Below are 27010 nucleotides of genomic sequence, written 5' to 3' on the forward strand. Positions count from 1 at the left end.
ATGCCTTCCCACCAGATGTCAAAGAGAACAACAACTACCAGACTTTTAGAAGACATCTGAAGGCAGCCCTGTTTAGGGAAGCTTTTAATGTTTGATGGATTTCTGTATTTTAATATTTTAATATTTAATATTTTAATACTTTGTTAAAACCCAGCCAAGATAAAACCCGGGTATGGGCCGGGTATAAATAAATAAATAAATAAATAAATAAATAAATAAATAAATAATAATAATAATTTAATAAAAGCAATAAACAAAACAAAAAAGAAAGAAAGAAGAGGGGGTGGGAAACAGCAACATAGAAAATCTATAAACAGAAAAGAAAATACAATAAATTCATTCGTCAGCTTTATTGGAGTGGCAGCTTAGAGGTTCAGGTGAGCACGGGGCCAATTTGAATAAAATATTGGGGGGCAGGTAAGTCCAAGCTTGCATAATGAATCACATGATGCAGTACATGCACACCATTTGAACGGCAATGTTAATCAACTTTAGGGGTTCTCGGCCCCCTCAAATATTTTTTGGGGGGTGCAAAGTGACCTTGGCCGCTAGGAGTTGGCTCCTATGAAAGTGAGTCTGGAGCAAGGATGATAACGAATGAAGTGTAAACGTTGGCAGCATTAAGATAAATTCAGCAGTGTAAATAAGTTGTGATGGATGTAATAATGGAATACTGAATGGCTTGGTTTATATAAAATATGCAAAATTAACCATGGGAGGGAGGAAGTCATTGATATTTTTAAGATTCGCTTATGTGTTTGCGCGAGTGTGAATGTGAAGAGAAGGGAACAGGCCCCCGTTTTAAGAAGGATTTCCTTTGCCTTTTTTTTTTTCAGAAGCCCAAGGCTCTCCGCACCCTGAGCGCCTTCTCGCGCCGCCTTAAAGTTGGAGGCAGCGGGCAGCTGACTTGGCCGGGGACTCCGCCCGCCCCCGCTCGGCTCGCGAATGGCAATTCTTCCCGGGCAGCCCGCCTGAGAAGGGGAGGAGAGAGACCTCAAAAGAAAAAGAGAAGACACAGAGACACAGGGTATGCGTGCGCGCGCGGCTTGCAAAGTGGAGACCTGCGCGCCACCGGAGGATCCCTGAGCGCTCCAAGACGGCACTGCAATTGTAAGTAGGGCGACTTTGGAGAGGAAGGAGGCGCGCGGGGGCGCACGGGGCTTCCTTACTGAGGTTTCGGCTAAGGGTGGTTCGTTCGCGAGAAGATGGGACGGGAAGGAAATAAGGAAGCGCATTCTCCCGGTCCCTTAAAAATAACTTGAGGGGAAGGAATGCAAAAATGAAAGACGAATTCTGCGATTCTGTAAGTTATTTTTGCAACAGCTGGTCAGATTGCAATTGGCAAGGATAAGAGGAGATGTTTGGGTCGCCTGGGCAGTTGCAAACGGGATAGGCTCTCGTGCCTTGGGTATTACGGAGCTTTGATTTGTTTTGTTTGTTTGAATGGGTCAAGGGAGGGGGGGGGAGAGTTGCATGTTATTTTCCTCTCTAGGGACCAGAAAAAAATGTAGGAGCCTGTCATTATGGAGCTAATAATCGTCGATTTGTAGAGTTGGGAGGGACCACGAGGGTCATTTATTGCAGCCTCCCTGCACTGCAGGAATCTTTTGCCCAATGTGGGGCTCGAACCCACGACCCTAAGTCTCATACGCTAACCACTGAGCTATCCCAGGTGCATCACATCACGTGATGCTGTTCTCACGTGCTTTTGTGGGGATGGCGATCAAGCGCGTAAAGTAGGCTACTCGAGCATAGCCTGGTCGGTTTTCTACTCGAGTGCAAGCTTCTGTAGGGTGGCCTCAGCTTCTCCGCCTGCAAAATGGGAAGAAGCGCCGATTAAAAGCGCCCTTAACTGATGAGAGGCAAGCGCACGCATGCCCTGGCTGAAGTAACTTCAGGCCAGGAGGCAAAAAGTTTCGCAACGGCCACGGAGATGTTTTAGCAAACGAGCTGACAGCTTCTTCCTTCGCTCTGCGCGGCTTCCTAATGCAAAAAGAGGAGGAGGAGGAGGAGGAGGGGGAAAGCCAGGATTTTTGAGCATGAAATTGAAAATATGCCCAGTGTGGAGAGAGCATTTCTGTCACTGAGAAGGCAGCTCTGCACACACTTACCAAGCGGAAGTTGACCCCGTGGAATACAGCAAGCAGTTCTGAATGAACTCACAAGGGGCTGAAGTATGAAGGATTTTTTTTTTTGTGCAAATATTGTTTGATATCTGCCTCTGCTTACTCTAGCGTCCACATAATTTGTAGATTGCTTGTGTGTTCTTTCCCTTAGTTTATCGGTGACCCTGATGTATCACATTCCAAGCGTCACTTCTTTCTCCTTGATAAGAAAAAACAGCATGCAATCTAATATTAATATTTGCATTTCTAGGTGCTGCAGGAAATACTCAGCTTGGATTTTAGAAATAGCGTGCAAAAGAGTTTTAATGCCTGAGATCTTGGTGTGGAACGTAGATTTTCAAAAGTGTTTTCAGTGCAGGGCTAAATCCAAGCCAAGATGTGCAGCCTTAGATAACCTAAGAAGCCCTAGTCCAGGCATCCCCAAACTGCGGCCCTCCAGATGTTTTGGCCTACAACTCCCATGATCCCTAGCTAACAGGACCAGTGGTTGGAGAAGATGGGAATTGTAGTCCAAAACATCTGGAGGGCCGAAGTTTGGGGATGCCTGCTAGTCTCTGTGGCAGGCCCATTTGAAATAAATGTGCATTTTAAATTTATTTCTTTTAATTTTGTCTTTATTCCACCTGACCTACATTGTTCCTTCCATTGCCCACTTTTCCCCTCACAATAACCTTGTGAGGTAGGTTAGGCTAAGAGAAAAGGAGATTGGCTCAAGGTCACTCCAAGTGGGCTGTTTCACGGCTGAGTGGGGATTTGAATCCAGACCAGGCCTCCTTGGTTCTAGTCAGACAGTCTAACTCAGGGATGGGAGCAGGTAGATTTGCTGGTAGATACCTAGGCACTTGGCAGTAGATCAGCAAGGGTTTCTGACTCCCATTAATTTAATAATACCAAGTGAAATGGCAAGTGAAAGCAAAAACCTGTGGCTTAGCCTTGTGCTAATTGCTTGCCAACCTTTCTGTACCTCTCCTTACTGCAATTTTATGAATGTAAGTTGGTTGCCTTTGACCAGTTCTTTTTGCACTTCCACTGGCCTGTTGGGGAGTTTGGTTCTCAAATCCCTGATCTGTTGCAACTCTGAAGTCAATTTGTACTAATACACACAGGCAAACTCGGCCCTCCAGATGTTTTGAGACTACAGTTCCCATCACCCCTGACCACGGGTCCTGTTAGCTAGGGATGATGGGAGTTGTAAGTTCCAAAACATCTGGAGGGCCGAGTTTGCCTATGCCTGCCTTCTGGGATGCAGTAGAGGAGTGGCTCCGCCCCTTTTTTTCTCCAGCTGGCTCTGATTGGTAGATATTGGTAGTTTAAGCAGAAATGCAAAGTAGGTCCAATAACCTGAAAACCTGCCCACCCTGCTCTAACCACATCACCACATTGGCATAGGTACCACATCTAAGCACATGCTAGTTGCACAATTAAATGAAAAGGTTCCAAGAGCTCTGGCCAGGTAGTAGATTAATTTTTAGAAAGTTTTAAGTTGAGAATCATGACCTTGAAACTATGAAACTAGAGCTGATGAAGAATAAACTGAAACAGGGCCTTGTCCTGGATTTCTAAAAACTGGATTGCTTTTGAAATTTGTCTTATTATTCTCAACTTAAAACTTTCTAGAAATTAATCTACTGCCTGGCCAGAGCACTTGGAACCTTTTCATTTGATTTCCTCAACTCTCCAAGGACTCCAATTTATTTAGTTGCACAATTAAAGGCACAGCTGCTGCTAATTAATAGAGTGATGCTGGGATAATGAACAGAATCAACAACTGTATCCTTAACTCAGGATGGGAAATCAGACATCCTTGGACCACAGCTTCCATCATTCAAGACCATTGGCTGTGTTGGCAGGGGCCAACTAAGAACATCTGGAGGGCCACAGGGTCACTACTCTAGGGATGTGGGTGGCGCTGTGGTCTAAACCACTGAGCCTCTTGGGCTTGTCGATCGGAAGGTCGGCGGTTTGAATCCCTGTGACAGAGTGAGCTTCTGTTGCTCCGTCCCAGCTCCTGCCAACCTAGCAGTTTGAAAGCACACCGGTGCAAGTAGATAAATAGGTAGTGCTGTGGTGGGAAGGTAAACGGCGTTTCTGTGCACTCTGGTTTCCATCACGGTGTTCTGTTGCGCCGGAAGTGGTTTAGTCCTGCTGGCCACACAACCCAGAAAGCTGCCTGTGGACAAACACTGGCTCCCTTGGCCTGAAAGTGAGATGAGCACCGCAACCCCATAGTCGCCTTTGACTGGTCTTAACTGTTCAGGAGTCCTTTACCTTTTTTCATATATAAAAAATTCCAGCTTACTTTTTCTGTTTTACACAGTTTATAAAACCTCTCTTTAGTGTGCTTGACAGTGGTGTAGTAATGGGGGGCGGGGGGTGCGTGCTGCCCCAGGGGGCAGCAGGCTGGTCGGGGATGACCACCTCCGATGGCCGCCGCTGCAAGAGCCCCTCGCCGCTCACATGGAGGCAAGGCCGAGGTGCATTGCGGAAAGAGCTCCAGCGGCTTCCGAGCCTGGCTCCTCCACGTCGTCTCCTCCCTGCTGGAGGAGCCACCCTCCGCTGGCAGTGCAGCCCTCACCCACCTCCACGATGGCCCTGAAGAAAGCTAGGCGGCAGACAAGCAGGACCAGCCCCTGCGGGGCCAGCGCAAACTGGCTGTGAGGAGAACCGCCTTGAGCGTGGTAAGGATGGGCAGAGGGAGAGGGGGAAGCCTGCTGGACGCCGGCGCCGACGCTGCCTGCTGTGTTGCCACGGCGTCGTGTCGTATCCCTCCTGTGCGCGCATGCGTCGTGCCACGTACGTCGTGCATCATGATGCATGTGTCGTGACGTGCGACGCATGCATGTGATGGAAACCCCGCTCCCCGGCAGGGTGCCTTCGGGTTTGCTGCCCCGGGCTGCCAGGCGGCTAGCTACACCACTGGTGCTTGAGACTAACTTAAAAAGGAGAAGACTATGCTCTTCGGGAGTCTTGCTTCTTAACTTCTAACAGTTGTTGGCATAGTAATGAGGACATTCTGCAGATGCTCTGGGGCATTTTGTTCTCCTTTGTTGTTGTCTGTCTCGAGAGATAATGCAGTGTGCCTGTGGAAGTGAAGTCAAACCAAAGTGACCTCTCCGGGGTGCAAGCCTGGGCAGTGTGCATGGAGGTCCTGATGTGGTCCAAAATAAAGCAAAGCAAGACACATGAACAGCAGCTAAATCAATTAGAACAGGCTTCCTCAACCTTGGCCCTCCAGATGTTTTTGGCCTACAACTCCCATGATCCCTAGCTAGCAGGACCAGTGGTCAGGGATGCTGGAAATTGTAGTCTCAAAACATCTGGAGGGCTGAGGTTGAGGAAGCTTGAATTAGAAGGTGTGGAAGGATATGTAGCACAACTAAGAGTAAAAAGGAAACAATGGAGGGAGGTGCGGGGAAGTCAATCAATGTAGAAGGATAAGGAATAATATTGTTGCATGGATGTACTAATTTATTGTAAAAACATAAAAATGGGAAAGCAGAGCAAGGCATTTGGCACCAGTTTGGCCGCAGGAGTTGCCGGAAGTAGGCGTACAAGGCGTTATCCAACTTTCTTAGGGATTCCACTCCAGATCCGCTTAGTGTTTTCTTCTCCCAAAGATGTCCCACAAGGCAGCGGAGATTTAGGGCCAGATTTTTCCTTCTCCCAGGTGGGCTACCTTCCAAGGTTGATGAGCTCCACCTGCCCCCTCATTTCCCGCTACGACATGTGCTGAAACCACCTTCTTGACTGTTGGGCCCACTCTTGGTCTCGTCTGCTCAATCCGCTGGAGCCTGTCTTTGCGCACAGGGGAAGTTCCTAACGCACCAAGAGCTTGCGACCCATCGGCTACCATCACCTGGCTTAGCCGACCAGTCAAAGCCGTTCCAGGGATGTGGCCGCTGTTACATGCTGGCAGCTTCCAGGAGCCACAGGTGAGATCTGAATGCATGGTGGGGGACCAAAGGTGGTCAAATTCCCCCAGAAGGAGCACGACATGTCCCCCAATAGAGGTACTACTCCATCCTTTACACCCCATTTTGTTCTCCAAGTACAGACCAAAACTGCTTTATTTAAAGTAGTGGTGATAGCCGCTAGCTTAGATTGTTAAAAACAAAATACTGGGCAAGTTCATGTAAGATTAGGTCTGTCAAGAGGTACAGTGGAACCTCGGTTTATGAACACCTCGGTTTATGAATTTTCGGTTTATGAACACCGTGGACCCATCTGGAACGGATTAATTCATTTTCCATTACTTTCAATGGGAAAGTTCGCTTCAGTTTATGAACGCTTCAGTTTATGAACAGACTTCCGGAACCAATTACACCCATGCTTCAGTTTATGAACGCTTCAGTTTAAGTACTCCGCGGACCCGTCTGGAACGGATTAATCCACTTTTCATTACTTTCAATGGGAAAGTTCGCTTCAGTTTATGAACGCTTCAGTTTAAGTACTCTGCGGACCATCTGGAACGGATTAATCCACTTTCCATTACTTTCAATAGAAAAGTTCGCTTCAGTTTATGAACAGACTTCCGGAACCAATTGTGTTCATAAACCGAGGTACCACTGTATTGGTCATGGAGGTTAAAGACAATCTGTGTTCAAAGCAGATTTTGGGGCAAGTAGCAGTTGAAGGTTGTTACCTTGATGCTTTGCTTGTGGCCTTCTTGCAGGCAAAACAGTGCTGGACTAGATTGACCGGTTCTGATTCAGCAGAGATCCTGTATGGCAGGTTGTCTGGGCTTGTCTCGAGCTTCTGATACATAACTGTTGTCCACCTCTGCCCTGAGAGTTGGTTTAGGGCCAGAGTGGATAAAAACCAATGATTTTTTTAAAAAAATAAATGAATAAAATCAGATTTTCAAAAAAAATTAAATTGGATTTTTTTGATTTAAATTGGATTTTTTGATTTAAATTGGATTTTTAAAATAAAAAAAACTTTGGGAGGAAAAATCTTTCTAAACGAGTTCTCTATTTAAGTTACATTATAGTCCAGAGGCTATTCATCAGGAAATAAGGATTTGATCAAGTTTTTCATGTGTGCTAAAACTCAGTCTAAGTTTTTTTTTAAAAAAAATGTTTAACCACATCAGTTTACAAACATGGATACATGTGATATAATGTTATTGTTTTAGTTAAATAAATTGTTTAAATTGTTCCTCAGGAAATGAAAAGTCATCCAAATAATAATAATAATAATAATAATAATAATAATAATAATTTATTATTTATACCCCGCCCATCTGGCTGGGTTTCCCCAGCCACTCTGGGCGGCTTCCAACAGAAAATAAAACACAGTGATCTATTAAACATTCAAAGCCTCCCTGAACAGGGCTGCCTTCAGATGTCTTCTAAAAGTCTGGTAGTTGTTTTCCTCTTTGACATCTGGTGGGAGGGCGTTCCACAGGGCAGGCGCCACCACCGAGAAGGTAACAGTTAACTTATTAAACCTCACCATAATTTCATAATTATCTGTCTTATGTATTTCTAATAGTATAACCAAATCAGTAATTTTTGATATAACTGTAAAAAGTACTCTGAAATTTTATTATTCCAAAAATGAAACCTTCATCTGGTTGTAAATATTAAGATTATACCAGCACGAATGAGTCTTTCTGTAAAAAGAAAAGAAAAAGGATTTAAATAAAGTCTTACTGACTTACTTAAATCAAATCCACCCTGTTTAGGGGACATAATTCTTTTAAACAAGCGCAACCAATACTGCTAGATGAAGTGGCAGATCCAGTGAAATTGCTTTTGAGGCAGAATCCTGCATTGAATAGGTGAGGCTCCACTTGAAGAGATTAGATCTCATTCTTAGACGGATTAGAGCAGGCAGCCCCAAACTGCGGCCCTCCAGATGTTTTGGCCTCCAACTCCCACGATCCCTAGCTAACAGGACCAGTGGTCAGCATAGCTGCCAAGTTTTCACTTTTCTCGTGAGGAAGCCTATTCAGCATAAGGGAAAATCCCTGTAAAAAAGGGATAACTTGGCAGCTATGGTGGTCAGGGATGATGGGAATTGTAGTCCAAAACATCTCCCATAGGAACGCATTGAAGTGCAGTTTCCCATAGGGTGCCTGGCAAGACGGGAATTTTTTTTCCCGTCTTGCGAGGCACCCTATGGGATGAAAAAAATTCATCTTGCGAAGCGTGCCATAGGAAACTTCGTCTTGTGAGTCTCCATTGAAATCGCAAAACGCTTTTGTTTTGCGAGTTTTTCGTCTTGTGAAGCATTCGTCTAGCGAGGTACCACTGTAAAAGTAAAACACAGATGTTTCTGCTTACTGCACAAATTAAAGTTAGCACCCTGTTTGGCCTTTAGTGTCAGCTGTTCAGTAATGTTCAATTTATGTGGGTCAGTAATAATCTTGCCTCTCACCCCACCCCACCCCCCACCCCAACCCCATCTCATCTCTTTTGAGGACAGTACAGCAATTCAACAGCAGAGTGGACAAGACAAGACAATGCATTATAATATTTAACATGCATTTCGCTTCATTCAATAAGATGGTCTTCATTAAAATTGACAGACTCAGTGGTCTGGGTACATTTTTTTTTAAAAAAAAAGTAATCTAAATTGTGTTGATCTGTAAGAAAGGAATATTGATAACTACATTTTAAGCTTCCTTTCAGTTGCCTGATTCAGCTCTTTCACCACTGACTTGAAACAGTTTATTGTGAAATATGAAGAGAAGCAGCAGGATGATTCTATTAAGAAAGAGTCTTACAAAATTTCCTGCTTCGTAAATTATTTGTGAGGGAGAGAAAGATCTTGACAGCAGCTGCTGATGGCTTCTCAAAGATGCCTAGTAGTTTAAAGTAAGCTCACAAGTTAGGTGGGAATTGTGTTCCTGGGATCACCCTAAAAGCCCAAATGGCGTATAGTAAAAATGCATTGGGTGCAATGGTGTGTGGGATTGCCAAAGTTTCTTTTCCTGGAAGCCTGCCCCTTTCTATTTCCTCCTCCTCCTCCTCCTCCTCCTCCTCCTCCTCCTCCTCCTCCTCCTCCTCCTCCTCCTCCTCCTCCTCCGCATATAAAGCTGAACATGCACAAGTTAAAATCACAAAAGTTGCAGACTTACTGTATACTAAAGCAGTTAGTATGCCTTCTGGAATTGCCTCCTAAGACTCTGATGAAAGTGGGAGAGCACTACAGTCAAACCTCGGTTGTTGAACTTAATCCATTCTGGAAGCCCTTTCGGCTTCCGAAATGTTTGACAACCGAAGCACAGCTTCCAATTGGCTGCAGGAGCTTCCTGCACTCAAGCGGAAGCCGCGTCGGACGTTGGCTTCCGAAAAACGTTCAAAAATTGGAACATTTACTTCTGGGTTTTTGGCGTTCGGGAGCCAAAATGTACAGTAACGGAGGCGTTCGGGAGTCGGAGTAAGTGGTGGAGGAAGGGGAGTGCGGGCCACCCTGGGTGTCATCACCGAGGGGGGTGGCAAAATGACAAAAATACGAGTTTAAAAACATAATTTTTTAAAAAAATGGGCTCATGAAACTTTTTAGTTTCTAAAAAAAAAAAGTCGTAAAAGGAAAAGCAGCCCACCTATCATTCATCTTCTGTCATACTGCTGTCAGGTGATTGACAGGTGGTCAGGACCACCTGACTGTCAAAGATGGCCAGTGTGGGTAGGATTGAACCCCTGTCTTATCAGCAGATGGGTGAGAGACCACTCCTGCTTTCTCCAGAAACAGAGTTTTGTATGGGGATAAAGTGTGCACAGCAGAACCAAGTAGGACTGAACCCTCTGACCATCAGGTGATGTCACCTGATTGATAGATGGTAGTAGTTCTGAAAAAAAAACTGGCTGCAAGGACCAAGCTGGATTAGTACGTGGACTGAGGATTCCTCCCCCGTGTTCTAGCCTTTGAAATGCACGCCACTTCATTCAGCAAATTCCTCTATGTTTAAATTGCCAGACCATACCGTTTTGGAGTACAAAACTTTGTTTTAGCTTTGCTTACGCTGTGCTAAAATTTATTTTAAAATGGCTAGTATCGGTCTATGCCTAGCACAGATACTGAGTGCTTGTAATGTAAAAAAGAGCACTTGAAAAAATCAAGTCCTTTATTTGTCTCATTCGCTATCAAAAGCAGAACATACCTGTCGGCCAGGTACGTGGTGCAATCCTTTACACGTTTACTCAGAAAGACGTCTAGCTGCATACAGTGGTGCTTACTTCCAGGTAAGTGTGTATAAAATTCCAGCCTAAGAGTTTCTGGAAATGCACTTGTCAATTGGCACTGTGCTACAAGGTCCCATATCTGGCTCTCTGCTAAGCAAAATAAATAAGCCGTTGTGTTCATGTGATGCCAACTTCAGCTCTTACTATGTAAGGAAAAGGATAAGTTGTTGTTGTTTAGTCGTTTAGTCGTGTCCGACTCTTCGTGACCCCATGGACCATAGCACGCCAGGCACTCCTGTCTTGCACTGCCTCCCGCAGTTTGGTCAAACTCATGTTCGTAGCTTCAAGAACACTGTCCAACCATCTCGTCCTCTGTCGTCCCCTTCTCCTAGTGCCCTCAATCTTTCCCAACATCAAGGTCTTTTCCAAGGATAAGTACCAGGCTGTATAAAGGAGCTGCAGCTGATTTGATCTTTAGTAATAAACTGCGGAGGGGAACGCGGGTGGTGCTGTGGGTTAAACCATAGGGCCTAGGGCTTGCCGATCAGAAGGTCGGCGGTTCGAATCCCCGCGACGGGGTGAGCTCCCGTTGCTTGGTCCCATCTCCTGCCAACCTAGCAGTTTGAAAGCACATCAAAGTGCAAGTAGATAAATAGGTACCGCTACAGCAGGAAGGTAAAGCGGCGTTTCCATGTGCTGTTCTGGTTCGCCAGAAGTGGCTTTGTCATACTGGCCACATGACCTGGAAGCTGTACGCCGGCTCCCTCGGCCAATAATGGGAGCTGAGTGCCGCAACCCCAGAGTCGGTTACCCTTTACCTTAATAAACTGCGGAACGATTGCTTTATAGGAGCCCTAGGTTACAGTCTCCACTGGCAATCTCTGCTACTTCTTCCCAGAATGCTTCAAGCGTCAAGACCATTGGTAATGTTGTGTTATTCCCAGTGGGCATGAGGTGACGAGGAGGTTGCAGAAGTCTAGTTAGCACCTACTCTGCTACCACTGCTTGTGAGGAAGGTCACTAAAAAAGAAACGAAACTAGTACAGCTGACACTACGATATATTTTGCATTGAAAGAGCACATGGGGGGGTTGTATAGCCCTGTTTTTCACTACCACATGCACCCTACTGGCCAGCATGTTCAGGGGCCATGTTCAGAGGCCCTATGCACACCCATTTGTGCATAGGGCCTCTCTCTCTCTCTCTCTGTGTGTGTGTGTGTGTCTGTGTCTGTGTGTGTGGAACTCCTTGACACAGTTACTGAATGAGTGTGACCCCTTTGTGCCTGTGATGACTTGTGGCGCGTTGTGTGTACCTCTGAGAGAGTTCTGATAGGCTTCCTCTCTGTGACATGAGGGCAGCTGGGCCAATCTCTAGCATACAATTTTATTGTAATCAGCACCACAAAACAGCACACTCCTTTCTCCATTATGGTATGGAATAATTTTACAGTGGTACCTTGGTTGTTGAACTGCCAGATAGCTCAAGCATAACATCTTGCAATCAGATGTTGTAATCTTTTTGCCTCCTCACGTTTAATGCAGTCCTCTCTCTTTCTCTTTCATTTTTTCAAACATTTGCGCAATAACCTCAAATATTTGATATCAAATATCAACCTCAGAAATCAAATACCTTGTTTCATAAGTTGACTTCCCACCCTCACCTCCACAGTGTTTTTATCCAAACCTTTTCTACTGCATTAAATCTTTATCTATTACATATATATATATATATATATATATATATATATATATATATATATATCGCAATTATTTTGTCATTCTCCTTCTGCTGCTTTTATCTCAAATCCTGCCTGTGATTCCATTTGGCTGTAATATTTTTTAATTAGTTCATCATTTTGAATGACAAAAGAGATCATTTTGATCTCTTAATTTCAGGTTTGCCATTACTTTCAAAAGCCTGCTCTTCTTTATTTCTGTGCATATAATATTCTAGCTGATAGGTTTAGTGCAGTTCTTTACCTATCTCTTACTGCATTTCAAGACATTCATGTACTTGCTTAATTATTCACATTTCAACATTGTTCTTAGCCAACCAGCTGGGCAGCTCTTAGCTAAACCCAAATACCGGTACCTTGAGCAGAACAAAATTTCAAGCTGCTCTGAAATATCGATATGGAGGTGTAGTTATAAATAATGCAATATGTGTGAGAAAAAGGATAGTTACAAGGTAAACAAGGTATAAGAATAAGATTTAGAAATTACTATAGAGGATTTACAATGTAACACAGTTGAAAGGGACTTGAGGAAGTCATAGTTACTAGAATTGATACAAGTTGAATGTTTTGGAATATTTGTTTTTGTCTTTTTGTGCTTTTTGTATCTGGTATTTTTTGTATTTCTTTTATTTTGTCTATTTTTTGTCTTGGTGTGTTACAAATTAATAAATATATTTGAAAAATTCAAGCTGCTCTGCATTTTAAAGCATGATAATCTGAAGACACCTTCTCAGACATTCTTTTTTCCAGCACATATTTTTAGGTGGATAAACGAGCTGTATAAATGCCAGCAATCTCTGTTTTCCAAGATTTTCAAAAATTGGCAGGTATGGTGTGTTTGAACATGCCAGGGATCTTAGTGCCCCTGTGTAAAAGGTGCATATTGAGTTCCACTGTAAGATTTTGCCTAGGGTGCCAAAATACTACAGGCTGCCCCTGGGAATTTAATGACAGGTCTGGGCCCTTGCCAAGGGCTGGAATGCTGTGGCTCCTCAGTTCCTGTTGCTGCAGTCAGTAATAAACACTACATAGTGCTGATGGCAGAAGCAGCCAAGAGCAAGTTGAAGCCAGCCCGGCCGTATTTCTTGGGAGATTTTTGCAGCAGCCCTTGTTAGCTTCCTCTTTTAACTAAAGAATGAAAAAGCGAGTTTGCTCATCATTTGCCAGATTTAAAGGTGGCAGCCTTATTCTAGCCAACTATTATAACAACCCATCCCCTTGTAATCTTCTCATCCCAGAGGTATGTGTCATTTTTGGATTACCCAAGTTGTGGACCATTTCCCTACAAAGCGTAACCATGATTCAGCCTTGAGGTTAAAGCTTGCGTCTGTCGGCTAGGCTGGGGGAAGCCCCCCGGCCGTCACCATTTGTAGTAGATTTCCCTGCAGATGTGATTCCTCGCACGATGCGATTTTTGGAGAGGAGTCAGTAAATCAGCCTTTTTACAGGTTTTAAAAACAAGGCAGCAGATAAACTTCCACATGTTACCGATTTCTTCCGGTTCTCTTTTTGCGGGGGAGGAAAGCGAGAGGAATCTGAATCGAGTCTTTACGTGCTTCGTGAAGTTAACCCGTTCCGGACTTTGAGGAAACAGAATACTGTCGTTTGTAGAGCGGAGAGACAAGTGAAATTAGCATTAACAAAATGTTGGGATAAAGCCTGAATTTTTGCATTTTGATCTGTCCTGTCCCGAGGATAAGCATGCAGATGTGACATAGCTGCCAAGTTTTCCCTTTTCTCGCGAGGAAGCCTATTCAGCATAAGGGAAAATCCCTTAAAAAAAAGGGATAACTTGGCAGCTATGAGATGTGATGATATATGAACCTGGAAGAGAAAAGGGCCGAGACGCAAATTACTGTGCAAGTGGTGTCCAAGGAAAATAGTGAAATGTTTCGCTCCCTCCCAACCCCCTTGAACCGCCAACTCCTGTGTTGTATCATAAACTGATTTTGGAAAGCCCTGAAATGGTTTCAGAGCAGTTTGCCATGTGGCTGTGGGGATCTGCTGTCTTAGAATCATAGGATTTAAAGCCCTAATCCACCCAGAGGAAGCAATAATAGCAGTTGATTAGGTTATATGCATCATTTTGTTGTCCAGATTTAGCATAGGTACCTCCTCTCAAGTATATTTGGGAAGATTTCCTTTCCTTTCTTTTTAAAGAACTGCTGCTCTACTTTCCTGTAGGACTTTTGGATACTTACAGGTACTGGTATTTGTGAAGCAATAGTAGGACTTATATTACAATTGGGAAGCAGTCATAGGTCTTAAGAACACAAGCAGAGCTTTGCAGGATCAGACCAAAGGCCCATCTAATCCAGTGAGCTGTTCTCACAGTGGCCAGCCAGATGACTTCTCTTAATATGGCTTAACATGGCCCATTGTGGAAGAGATGGAAAGTATGCTTCCTAGTTAATTCAGAATTGCAGAGTTGGAAGTAATACCAAGGGTCATCTAGACCAACCCCCTGGAATGCAGGAATTTCGGCTAAAGCACCCATAACAGATGGCCAAGAAACATACACCCAAAGAACCCCTTGGGTATGGGGAACTAGTTGCACAGATCTTGGGTTCCTAGCTGGAATCATACACTGTTCCATTCCTCTAGGTTGGGAAACACTGCGTCTAGTCAATAGGCTTGCTCATGTGCCATTTCTGTGTAGAAAAACGAATAAATATTCTGAAAGCCAATTTGGACTGATCCGCCACACTACACCAGAAGGTGCAGAAAATTTTCCAGCCTGGGGGGTGGCATTCACTTCCGGCCAGCCTGCTGCGTTCTACATGTGGGGACAGAGGCAAAATTAGTTGGAGCAATTTACACAAATGTTCCCTTTCATACACGAGGTTAGTTTTTGTGCACACTCGCATGCCCTGCTCTATTATCGTTGAAGCAGTTTGTACATTTAAAAAATGTAGCTGCAAGGCAACATTCCTAAATGCTGGATTGAAGTGTTCTGGAGTTGAAATGATGTGTTTGTGCAAAATTGATTAAATGCTGGCCAAGAAAGCTAAATCCCGATTGCAAAGCAGTTCATGAATTGTGTGAGTTGCTTGCTCCATCCAGTGGTCCAAACAAAATGGCTGCCACAGGTTCCCTGCCTGTACCCGTGCAATGCTAGTAGGTTTTCTGTCCAAATCGTGCAGAGATGCTTGCCATCCTTTCCTTCGCTCTTGGCGCTGCTACTTTGCCCTTCCTTACAAAGGCGATTCAAGGATTTCTTCACTGATTAGTTAGGCTAGTTTGTGCCCAGTGATGACTCCAAAGCATACATTGTTGTTGTTGTTGTTGTTTAGTCGTTTATGTTCGGTTTCTGTTAATTGGTTCTCATGGGAAACTTACAGATTCTTGCTTCACACAGTTAACTCAAGGCAGTGTCAATTTACTCTTGGCAGAAAGCCAAGGTCTGCCTGGCCTGGCAACAGCTCTCTGATTGGTTAATGACCAGCACTGAACTCTGTTATCTAGGAATGCTAGCACAGTTGTTTCTTGTTGGGTGTTAGGAGTAGGAGTGCTGCGTATGGTTGGAGGGAGGGAGGGAGGGAGAGAGAGAGAGAGAGAGAGAGAGAAAGAGAGAGAGAGAGAGAGAAAGAGAAATGATTTATTTTGCTTTGCTTTGTATGCAGAAACTCTGCTGGTTTTATTTTCTTTTAATAAATCCTGTAAATAGTTATTCTGCATCTAGCCGACTAGTCATTTCCACCTCAACTTGCTTCTGCGCTGTGCAGGAAAACTCTGCTACGTTTGGGCTAAAGCCACTAGAGCTATTCCCGACACTTCAAAATTCTAAGAGTTTAGTCGTGTCTGACTCTTCGTGACCCTATGGACCATAGCACGCCAGGCACTCCTGTCTTCCACTGCCTCCTGCAGTTTGGTCAAACTCATGTTGGTAGCTTCAAGAACACTGTCCAACCATCTTGTCCTCTGTCATCCCCTTCTCCTAGTGCCCTCAAACCCTACTATTCTGATTCATTCAATCTTAAATTTGTTGTATGGCATTACAGGGTAATGCAGATACAAAAATACAAGGACGTACACTACATCCTATGCCCTTTTAAAATGTGTTTTTTTGTTGGGGGGGGCTATTGGGTTGGTGTTTTTATTTTTATGATGTATTTTGTGGTTGTATATCTTGATTTTATTCCGTGAACTGCCCTGAGGACCCCCCCCCCCCCCCGGGTATAGGGCGGTGTATAAATTCAAGTAAATAAAATAAATGTTCTCCAACCAGGAAGCGAAGGAGTTCCAAGGACACATTTCCAGCCAAGCAGAAAACACTTGGTGGAGCAGGGCTGGTGAGATGATGTAGCTAGGGAAAGGATGTGGCTTGGGCACAGTTTCAGGGGCCAGGTTGAGGGGTCTGGAGGGCCACCCCGAGGCTCCCCATCCCTGCCATAGGGTGGACATATGCAAAGGAAGGCAGGGATTACATGCCTTCAAGAGCTCTGTAGAAAGAAAGAATTTTGGCAAAGTTCTGCTTGTGTTCATGTGGAGGTTAGAAAAACTAGCTGCCAGAAATTCACTGTCTGTTACTTACTTACTTACATGCCTGCTTTCCACAGTTCAAACCATGCTCAAGGCTGCTTGTAAGATGAAATGAATGCAAAACTACAACATAACCAAAGTACAGTGGTACCTTGGTTCTCAAACTCAATCCGCTCTGGCGCAGCTTCTGATTGGCTGATTGGCCCCGGAAACAATGCCGACAGCCGAAACAGACGCTTGGCTTCCGAAAAACGTTTGCGATCCGGGACACTTTTACTTCTGGGTTGGCGGCGCCTGGGAGCCGATTTGTTCATCAGCTAAGCCGTTCGGGAACCAAGGTACCACTGTAGTCATAAACAATAAATGAAACATTAAACAAAAAATACAAAACCAAACTGAACCATTTCCACATAAAGCGCAACAAAGTCTAAAGTAAAGATACAACAAACCACCAGCAGCAACAACCTCACCCACCACCAACACCCCCCCCCCCATACCAATTGTGTCACATTGCTTCATCATTATTGTCTCCCGCGAAGGCATAGATAGCTTAAGAAAGCAAGGAGGGACGTGGCTGATATATCAAGTCAGGGGATCTATTTCATAGAGTGAACAAGGTTGGATTAATTAGGGGAAAGCACTTAAAAACCTTCAAGTACTTAATTGTGCAATACCCTATGCAGCAGAATGGGAGAAAGCTGGGTTTATTATCGAACTTCTTCAAGAGTTGTCAGTTAGTCATTAGCTGTGGCTGCATGACCCAGTTGGACTGGTTAGATTGCATTCCCAAAGGATGATGAAGACAAGTAGCCTTAAGGATCATTGGAGTTATTTTTTTAAAAAAGACTTTCAACAGGACTGGACAACTTCTGGCCCACCAAGCCAGTTGTATTTTGTGGCCTGTTAGGCGTTTGGTACTCCTGTTTTGTTGGTCCAAGGAAAAGGAATAGGTATAACATGAGAATTCCTGGATGCCAAGATCCAGGTTTGATGCAAGCACTCTTTGGTGAGAGAATTTCAGCGGAGATTTAAAATCACAAGAGATGCAGAAAAGCAAAGTGTGGAAATATAAGCTGTTAGACCATTAAACTATACCATTCAAAGTTCCTTCCAAAATTTCCCACTTCCCCTAGCATAGAAAAAGACCACATGTTTGGCGAGTTAAAAATGGTTTACTTACAAGCTCTCCAAAGGTCCGTTTCATGTGCCTCAGAAAAGTTGTGCAGCAGTAAAACTTTCACAAAGTGGTGAAAGTTCCAAAATTATTGGTATAGGAACTCAGGAGTGGCTTGTGGTTGCCATATGGTCTGCCATATGGTCTGAACCAGCTCAAATCTCTTTATATGTTCAGTTTCTCAGGTAGACTGAGGGTGAACAAAGGCGTGATTACTTAGTTCCTCCCAAGGTGAGGGGAAGTGGACATTGCTAAGCCTGACAGGACAGCTTACTCTATGGTATTAACCCCTTCATGCATTGGTTAGAGTTAAGCATGTTGATTATATGCAGCTGTTTATCCAACACATTTTACTGCTGAGGAGGCAAGTGTGGAAGGAGATATTCCCTAAGATCAGGCCCATGATCCCTAGCTAACAGGACCAGTGGTCGGGGAAGATGGGAATTGTAGTCTCAAAACATCTGGAGGGCCGAAGTTTGGGGATGCCTGCCTAAGATAGTCAGAACCCAGGGAGATGAGAGTTTTCAGGCCGAAAGCAGTACTTGGCCTAGAAACATAGGTAACCAGTGCATATGTTTCAGAATACGGAAGATATGGGTACAGTATGCTGACTCTAACCTGCCAATAGTTGAGCATTTTGTGCTAGCAGGACTTTCCCAACAATTTTCAAAGGCATTCTTATGTTGAGCACAGAGCTGTACTGCAACCTGGGCATTTTATTTGTTTGTTTATGTTAGCTCACCTGTCCTCCAATTTGCTAGGCTGAGGGGCAGTGACTGTCTCGCCGTCACCCAGGGATCTTCACTGCTGAGTGGGGATTTGAACCTGGGTTTCCCAAATCCTAGTCCAGTGCTCCTAACCACTACACCACACTGGATCTCACCCCAGCATGAACAATGTTCGCCGAGCGAGCTTCTGTTTACCCGAAGCAGCTGTAGCTGGCACATCAGCTGAAATTGATAGAAGGTAGCCTAGCTCACAATAGGAGCAGGGTGGAACCCAGCAGTTGAAGCCATCAACCTGAATATTACAGGGGAGTGTGACCCCCCACCCATACCAGTCATATCACCCACAAATGGGTCTACTGAGTTCAATCCAGATAAATCAGAATTGATAGCAAAGCACTCATTAGACCAGTTGGCTGGGGATATGTCTAGTCTGGGTGGGATCACACCCCCTTGTATGGTTCACCCATATCCGGTTCCAGGATTTCAACTTATTATTGAGAAGATGCCAACAAGTTGCAATAATACTTCATAATAAATGACTACTATAAAGGACATAGCGTTTGTTATTTTCCTTTTCCACTTATTTAAGGAACAGACATTTAGAGCTACCTAATGGAAATAACACAAGCTTTTTTTTTTTTTAAAAAAAATGTGGACTCTGACCAAGGGTATCCCATCATACTTCAATAAAAGCAAATATACAACTTCAAAGTAATGCCATTGTTGAGTCACAATGAACGGAAGTTCTGAATGATGCCTGACGTACAGAGCCCTTTCTTCCATTGTTGAGTTTTACTGTTAGGAGAAAAGTATTTAATCTTCCTGTGGCCAATTATCACTGACTTAACACCTTTGAAGTGCAGAGTTTTGCAACTTTTGTTTTCATTCTCATGGCAACCCTGTGAGATAAGTCACTGAGAGAGGTCAATCCCAGGTGGGAATTTGAACCTGGAGCCTGCACCACATACTACTGTACAGCCCATTGGTTCTGCACAATTGAATAAAGTCATCCGGTATCTGTTAATTGTCATTTAGTTTGGTCTCCTAAGGTGACAATGTATAAGTGTGAAACATATGAACAGCCAGTTCTTTAAGAATTCATTGTGATTATGTAGTTCTTTCAAAATACCCATACAGGGGGTGGCATACATGGGATGAATAGCTCAGTCGGTAGAGCATGAGACTTTTAATCTCAAGGTTGTGGGTTCGAGCCCCATGTTGGGCAAAAGATTCCTGCATTCCAGGGGGTTGGACTAGGTAACCCTTATGGGCCATTCCAACCAAACAACTCTTGAGGACAATACATTACACCTGCATATTGTGTGCAGGCTTTATTGTGCACACAGCTTTTATTTTGGGTTTGTGCATGGATGTATACTTGGGCAAACTTCTGTTGACCCATATTTCTTGTGGCGGAGGGGGGAAGCAGGTTTTATCCCTCCCCAATATTTGCCCTGATTGCCCAGTGTGGTAATGCAAGCAACAGAGAACAAACACCATCTGCGTAGTCCCATCTTTGGATCCATACATTGGAGTATGGTGCAACAATGGTGGGGAAACCTTAGGCTTGTAGGATCTACTTTAATTTGTACTGGGACTGTGAGAGCCATCAACTTGAGCCAAATGCAAGAGACATAGACTAAGAAGTAAAGACTCCTGAGCCCCGGAATTGGGTTTGAGGCCCAGAATTGAATGGAGCTCATAGTCTTTCCACACACAAATCTGTTCTTGGTTACCCCAAGCTTTCATCATTTCAGCTGTATAATTAAAGACAGAGCAGGGCTTCCTTTGGTAGATAGCTTTGCTAAATAACTGAACCTCAGAAATCCTTGCTGATCATGCAGGAATCTAGCAGAAGATTCAGATCTACCTTCCACCCACCCTTGTGTTATGATAGTGAGTTAGTTTAATATAGTGATAAGGGATGGAACTAGGAATCAAGTCATCCCTCTACTGCCATGAAGTTAGTAAGTAGGTAGCCTTAAGCAAACACACTCTCTGAGTCTCATATGTAAACATAATGGCAGTTGTTAGAAGTCTCCTTCCACCCTCTTTCAGATCACCCAAAACACCACAGCACTGGATCTCTTTACCCATATATAGTTTTAAAATGGAAAGTGGTGACAGCAATAATACTGAGGAGCCCATGACCCAAGGAGCACCTGCAGACTATTTTACTTTGCAGGAGTGCACGATTGCGCACACTCATTCTTTACAACATGCACCATATATGTTGGCATGGTGTAAATCTGTGAACGGCACCAAAAGCAGGAGGCATCATTAATATATAAAAGGACTAACCGTGTGAACCAAAAAACTGGAGTTTCAGTGTTTTGCATGGAATTCTAGACTACAGAATGTAAGGTCATGGCTTCTGGGTCAGATAAATATTTTTTGTTATTGGTATGGGACTGATGGATGGGGAGACAAATCTTGGGAGTTGCTTGATAACAACAAGCAGATTTGCCTGGAGGTAGTTTGTCCTGCAATGTACCAGCTCTTTATCTGTAGTAGACTAGCTGGGATTGTATTTGTTGGCGTGTAGGGAGGTGACACTTCCATAAGGTGACGTTGGATTCAATGGCCTTTATGCTGTTCTCAACTATGTGACTGTATGAGAACCATTTTTTAAAAGCGTAAAGAGACTACTGAGAAATGCATGTATTAACATAGCTGCCAAGTCTCCCGTATTCCCCGGAAAACCCCCGTTTTTCCAGCTGTACCCAGCCGAAAAAACTGTTTTTTTTGTTTTCCCCCGGTTTATTCTGGCGTGGCGGCCATTTTGGAACTGGGCGGAGCATGCTCAGAAGCGACTTTTGATGCTGCTTTGCCCAGTTCCAAAATGGCTGCAGTGCTACTTCCGTTCTGCTACTTCCGGTCCAGTCCCTTATTTCTCAGGCCAGAACTTGGCAGGTATGTGTATAAAACACATTTTCATCTGATTTTGTGTGTGTGCTAAATTTGGTTAAAGTTTGGAAAGGGTCAGCACACCATCTTGATTTAAAATTGTATCCAAATATAGACCAGAACCACCTTGATCTCAAGAACTACTACGCTTAGTGGGGTGATGAGATATTCAGGGGTGTCCAAATCAGTGCAGTTGGGAATGTTTTGGTCTTCCATCTTGATCCAAAATGGCATCCAGTGGTTTCTAAACATAGAACAAAGCCCACCATTGTATCAAATTTGGTGATATCCTCTTCAGGAATGTCCAAATCATTGCAGTTTGGAACATTGTTGTCTTCCAACTTGATTCAAAATGGCATCCAAACATAGACAAAAACCAGCACCTCCATTTTGGGAACTGTCATGCCAAGTTTGGCAACAATATCTCTAGAGGTGTTTGAACGGACGGAGAACAGACAGATAAACCACTTGCCAAAATATTGATGTACCCCAATCTCTGAGGAGTGCAAGATTCCAGGGGTTCCAGGAGCTTACCCAGGGTTCAGTTTCCTCGGAATGGGGGATCAGTGGAGCCTGTGGTGTCTCTAGGATGTGTATATGATGGATGGGTTCAGAGCGGGTGGTGCTGTGGTCTAAACCACTGAGCCCCTTGGGCTTGCTGATCAGAAGGTCGGTGGTTCGAATTCCTGCAACGGAGTGAGCTCCCATTGCTCTGTCCCAGCTCCTGCCAACCTAGCAGTTCAGAAGCATGCCAGTGCAAGCAGATAAATAGGTGCCGCTGTGGCGGGAAGGTAAACAGCATTTCCATGCGCTCTGGTTTCTGTCACGGTGTTCCATTGTGCCAGAAGCGGTTTAGTGCTGCTGGCCGCATGACCCGGAAAGCTATCTGCGGACAAACACCGGCTCCCTTGGCCTGAAGGAGAGATGAGCGCCACAACCCCATAGTTGCCTTTGTCTGGACTTAACCACCCAGGAGTCCTTTACCTTTTGCCTTGCAGCATTAACACCCCAAGAGGGTTTTCCTTCTCCCACAGCCATAGCCAAGACAGGATATAAATGAAATAAGTAAATACTACATAAATGTTAATATTAAGTGCATGACTACCTATATTTCATACAGCTTGCCTAATGCTTTTTCTCAGCTTTATGAGTGAAACAATCCTGTGCATGTTTACTTGGAGCTAAGTCCTTCAGTGTTCAGCGGCACTTGTGTATCAAGTGTGCTTAGAATTGCAGCTGTAATTAAATATTGGTAGTGCTATGAGAATCCAGGTAAAATGGCTGGGATGTGATATGATATGTGGAGCAATGGAAATGTGTGTAGAAATGGCATAATATAAATATAATGGTCTGTTTTGTATAGCTCTTGATATTTCCTGAAATGTATGTTTGCACAATTTTGCATCTCGCCTTACTGCTTACACGGAAGATGTCACCTTGTTTTCCCTTAATCTTTCCATTATTGTTTTGAGTGATGACTTTGCAACACCTCCGAACAAAGTATTTGCTGTTCAGACACCAGGAAGTAAAGCTGCGTACATGGTGTACCACTACAATTTGGTTTTGCTATAATAATAAAAGTTTCAGAAGTATGGAAATACCAAAGCTACGTCAAGCAGGACTCTTCAGAAGCAATGACAATTGGCATGGGGTTGTCCTAAGAACACCAGAAGATTCCCTCTGTGGGTTAGACCAGGTTTTTTTGAAAGGAAAATTTAGAACTGCCCAGTGGTTATAATTCATGTGCAAAGTGTGTGATGAAACAACACCTACGGATTTTCCTTGTGTGCATAGACGGTGGTACCTTGGTTCCCGAACAGCTTTGTTGGCTCCCAAACACCGCAGACCTGGAAGTAAGTGTTCCGGTTTGAGAACGTTTTTTGGAAGCCGAATGTCCAATGCAGCTTTCGCTTGAGTGCAGGAAGCTCCTGCAGCCAATCAGAAGCTGCGCCTTGGTTTTCAAACCGTTTCAGGAGTCAAACGGACTCCTGGAACAGATTAAGTTTGAGAACCAAGGTACCACTGTACATGCTGTCTTGCATTCCATGATAATTTAGAATGCTACGAAGAGTAGGAGGACAGGTAATAAGTGCTTCTAGATTCCATATAGAGTAAAGAGGGATCTTGGGACAGTTGAGAACTCATACTCCCTAAATGCCTCTTTGAGGTCAAAACATGGTGGACTTTTGTCGCAGTGAGAAATCTAGATCTCCATTTTTCTTCTTGAAGCTCAAATTCAATAATTTTATGCTATGGTGATACTTTCAGACATAAATGTTTCATGTAGCTTTGCCACAATAAGATTCCTGTTAAAAACCCCATGTTGGATATTTCTGACAATGCCATCCTTATCATGACATCTCAGAAAAAGGCAGCCTGTGTTCTATAATTATTTCCTTCATATTATAAATAGTGGTGAATGCTCTGTGGAGAATACCAGTGGAGTCTGCGTGGAGAAGGAAAAATGGATATGTTTGTTCAGGGTCTTTTTCACATTGTTCCCAGCAGCTTTTTTGCATCACTTACCGGTAATACAATATTTGCATGGCTTGAATTATTGAACTGTCCAAGTGTTCTTTTTGAACTGCCTATAAATATGGCAGGCACATCATTAAACAAAAGCAGCTGCTGACATCACCATAGCCTGAAAGCGAGATGAGCACCGCAACCCCATAGTCGCTTTGACGGGGCTTAACCGTCCAGGGGTCCTTTAGCTTTACCTTTTACACATAGATCTGTCACTGTTGTTGGAGATATGGTAGTTGGCTACATGCCCCACTGGACAATGAAAACATTGCAATAGTTATCTCAGTGGTAATTCTGAAAGACAAGTTAGGAATATTTTTAAATACAGCGGTGCCTCGCTAGACGAATGCCCTGTAAGATGAATTTTTCGCTTAATGAATAGGTTTTGCGATTGGAGGTTGCCTCGCAAGACGATGAGGTTTTCTATGGCCACCACTTTGTCTTGTGAAGAGTGGCCATAAAAACCTCAGATCGCAAAACCTAGCGAAAGGGGCATTTGTCTAGCGAAAGGGGAACTAGCTGTAGCAAGGGAAGAAGGCAAAGGAAGATCAGCTGAGAGGCACTGCCGCGAGCAGTGAGGGGCAACCGGCAGAGACCAGCGGAACACTAGCGCGGGAAGAAAGCAAAGGTCTTCCCACGCCGCCTGGATGCCTGTCCGATCCAGGCGGGAGGCGGCAGCGAGGAGATGCTCTTCTCCCGCCGCTGCTGCTCGCCGCGCCCGATGCCGGGGAAGGCAGGCGGGAGGCGGCGGCAGGAGAAGCTCTTCTCCCGCAGCTGCCTCTTGCCGCGCATGGCCAGCATGGGGCGCAGCTTCAGAGACCTCCTAGGCTGTGCCCCATGCCGGGAAAGGCAGGCAAGGCGGCGGCCGCCAGTCGCCCAGAGCCCATAGGAACGCATTGATTAAGTTTCAATGCATCCCTATGGGAAACTGGGACTCACTAGACGAAATTAATTTGTTACACGAATTGACCCGTGGAACGAATTAATTTCGTCTAGCGAGGCACCACTGTAAATAAGTGAAATACTTGCAGGTATAGTGACTACCTTTGAAAAACGGACAGCTGAATTTTCTGCATTTTATTCAGAGCAAGCCGCAATCAAATACATTCCTTCCCGCTATGCCTGATTAATTTTACATGTGAAATTCCATAAATTTGAGGCACTGGAAAGAAATGCTGGGAGGCTCTTTCCACCTTAGCTGAACTGAACTTTGAACTTTTCAAAACCCCTCTCCCAATGAAGAGAGAAAAATGAGGTGCTGGAACACAAACCTGCCACCGTGACCTTTAAACTAGCAGCCCGAAAGATGGCAGGTAAGTTTTCAGCCTGTAAGCCCAAACTATTGTTTTTGCTTGTCTTCCGTTAAAGCCAGCAGGAGGTTGGTTTGGCACAAGAGAGCTTTTTTTGGTCAGTGGTGAATTAGGGGCACGATATTATGTCTGGAGATTGGCTGCAGAAATAAAAAGAGTTTAAACTTTTTCTGGCTTTTTAAATTATACAGCCCTTAAAAGACTGCGTGTGTCCAGTGCGAAAAGAACATTACATCAGCAGCTGATAACATCGTCCATTTCACGCTGTTACCGAAACCAAAATGTCTTCTACAGATCCTTATCAGCAAATTATGGTGAGTTGGTTAGACTTTCTATTCCCAATGCTCAGGATAAACTGCAGCTAATAACAATGGCATTAACTACAACAAATTATTTTAACGAGGCTTGCAATTTTAGGAATTGTGTCTATAAGCATCATCCACTGTAAGGTTGGGTGAGCTGGGAAAAATTTGAAAAAAAAACGATGTGAAAATATTTTAAGTGCATTGAGTAAGGAAAAATATATTCCAGCTGTCCTCAATTCATGTATTTCTGAAGATAAGGGGATATAAACTCTGTAAAAAAAATAACAGCCATAAACCCAAAAGCTGATATATTTAGTAAGATAAATTCTGTACTAGCGTGTAACTAGGTAACTAAAACTTTAATTACAGATTAAACTGATTAGTTGAGGGCTTGAAAATAAGCAAAGACTTCAGGATTCTGGCTTGCTGTTCATGTTTCAAGGAGACAGTTTCTCCTCTGACAAATTACGGAAACTAGGCGTGGAAGGCTTGTATTGAAAACTTGCAAATGACCTTCCTTCAAGCAAGAAGAACCAAAGGCAGAGAAAGTTGAAGGAGCTCAGCCGCAACAAACAGTTGATTTCAAGTTTTAGAGGTGTAGAATTTATTTAATTGTTGAAGCCGTGGAAAAACACCTGTGCCTCAACCATGGGCGTAGCCAGGAGTTTTGTTAGGAAGGGGGCAGGCCTTTTGTTAGCTATGTATTTTTATTAATTTAGGGTGGGGGCAACTGCCCCTCCCTGCCCCCTCCCCCTTGGCTATGCCCATGGCTTCAACACGGTGGGGGGGGGGGAGGAATGACATTTTTTGGAAAAACCAAAATATCAGCTAAACTTACTTATGAACCCTGCACCCATTTTACTGTTTTAACTACTTAAATGGGTTATTTTATTACTTAGTTGGAATATAAAATTGTACTATTTGGCATACATTCTTCCCAGAGCCCAGTAAGCTAGACGGGGGCTTTAAAATGTTCTCTCTGCAGCAAAAAAACACAGCACAGAAAGAGCTTTTTTCCTCGAAAATGTCTCTCCCCCACCCCCTAATTGTTCTGGGGCCTTTACAACTCTATACAGTGGTACCTCAACTTACGAAGACGATCCGTTCCGCGGCTGTCTTGGTAAGTCGAAGTCTTCGGTTCTTGAAGTGCCCGTTCTGCGCATGCGCGAAGCGTGATTTTGCGCTTCTGTGCATGCGCCGATTGCGCATGCGGCGAAAAGACTTCAGGGGTTGTCGACTTCGGAAGTCGAAAACTTCGGAAGTCGAGTCGTTCGGTTGTCGAGGTACCACTGTATACAGTCATACCTCGGTTTAAGTACGCTTCGGTTTGAGTACTTTCAGTTTAAGTACTCTGCGGACCCGTCTGGAACGGATTAATCCACTTTCCATCACTTTCAGTGGGAAAGTTCGCTTCAGGTTAAGTACGCTTCAGGTTAAGTACAGACGTCTGGAACCAATTGTGTACTTAAACCGAGGTACCACTGTAGTTCAGACGTCATTTTACAGACTTGATCAGGAAACACTGCTTAAGATTGTGAGGGATGCCAGCTGAGTAAATTGGTCAAAAACCAATCGGCATAATT

The 27010-nt window shown here is 44.1% G+C and overlaps 1 protein-coding gene and 1 non-coding gene across 6 annotated transcripts in view; both read left to right on the plus strand.

Annotated features, from left to right (window-relative positions):
* The first annotated feature begins 945 nt into the window (after positions 1 to 945).
* Positions 946 to 27010, plus strand: part of PLA2G4A (phospholipase A2 group IVA) — a 79932-nt gene continuing 53867 nt past the window's right edge. The window contains exons 1-2 of one of the 5 annotated variants that reach the window (XM_035122361.2): positions 946 to 1110; positions 25314 to 25436. In XM_035122361.2, coding sequence (XP_034978252.1) covers positions 25404 to 25436 — 33 coding nt within the window. In that variant the 5' untranslated portion in view covers positions 946 to 1110; positions 25314 to 25403. The other 4 variants (XM_035122363.2, XM_035122362.2, XM_035122364.2 and 1 more) reach the window with 4 other exon arrangements.
* TRNAK-UUU (transfer RNA lysine (anticodon UUU)) lies at positions 19532 to 19604 on the plus strand. Its single transcript has one exon. It is a non-coding gene; the product is annotated as a tRNA-Lys (tRNA).

This window comes from Zootoca vivipara, chromosome 7, assembly GCF_963506605.1.
Source record: "Zootoca vivipara chromosome 7, rZooViv1.1, whole genome shotgun sequence".
Classification (NCBI taxonomy): domain Eukaryota; kingdom Metazoa; phylum Chordata; class Lepidosauria; order Squamata; family Lacertidae; genus Zootoca; species Zootoca vivipara.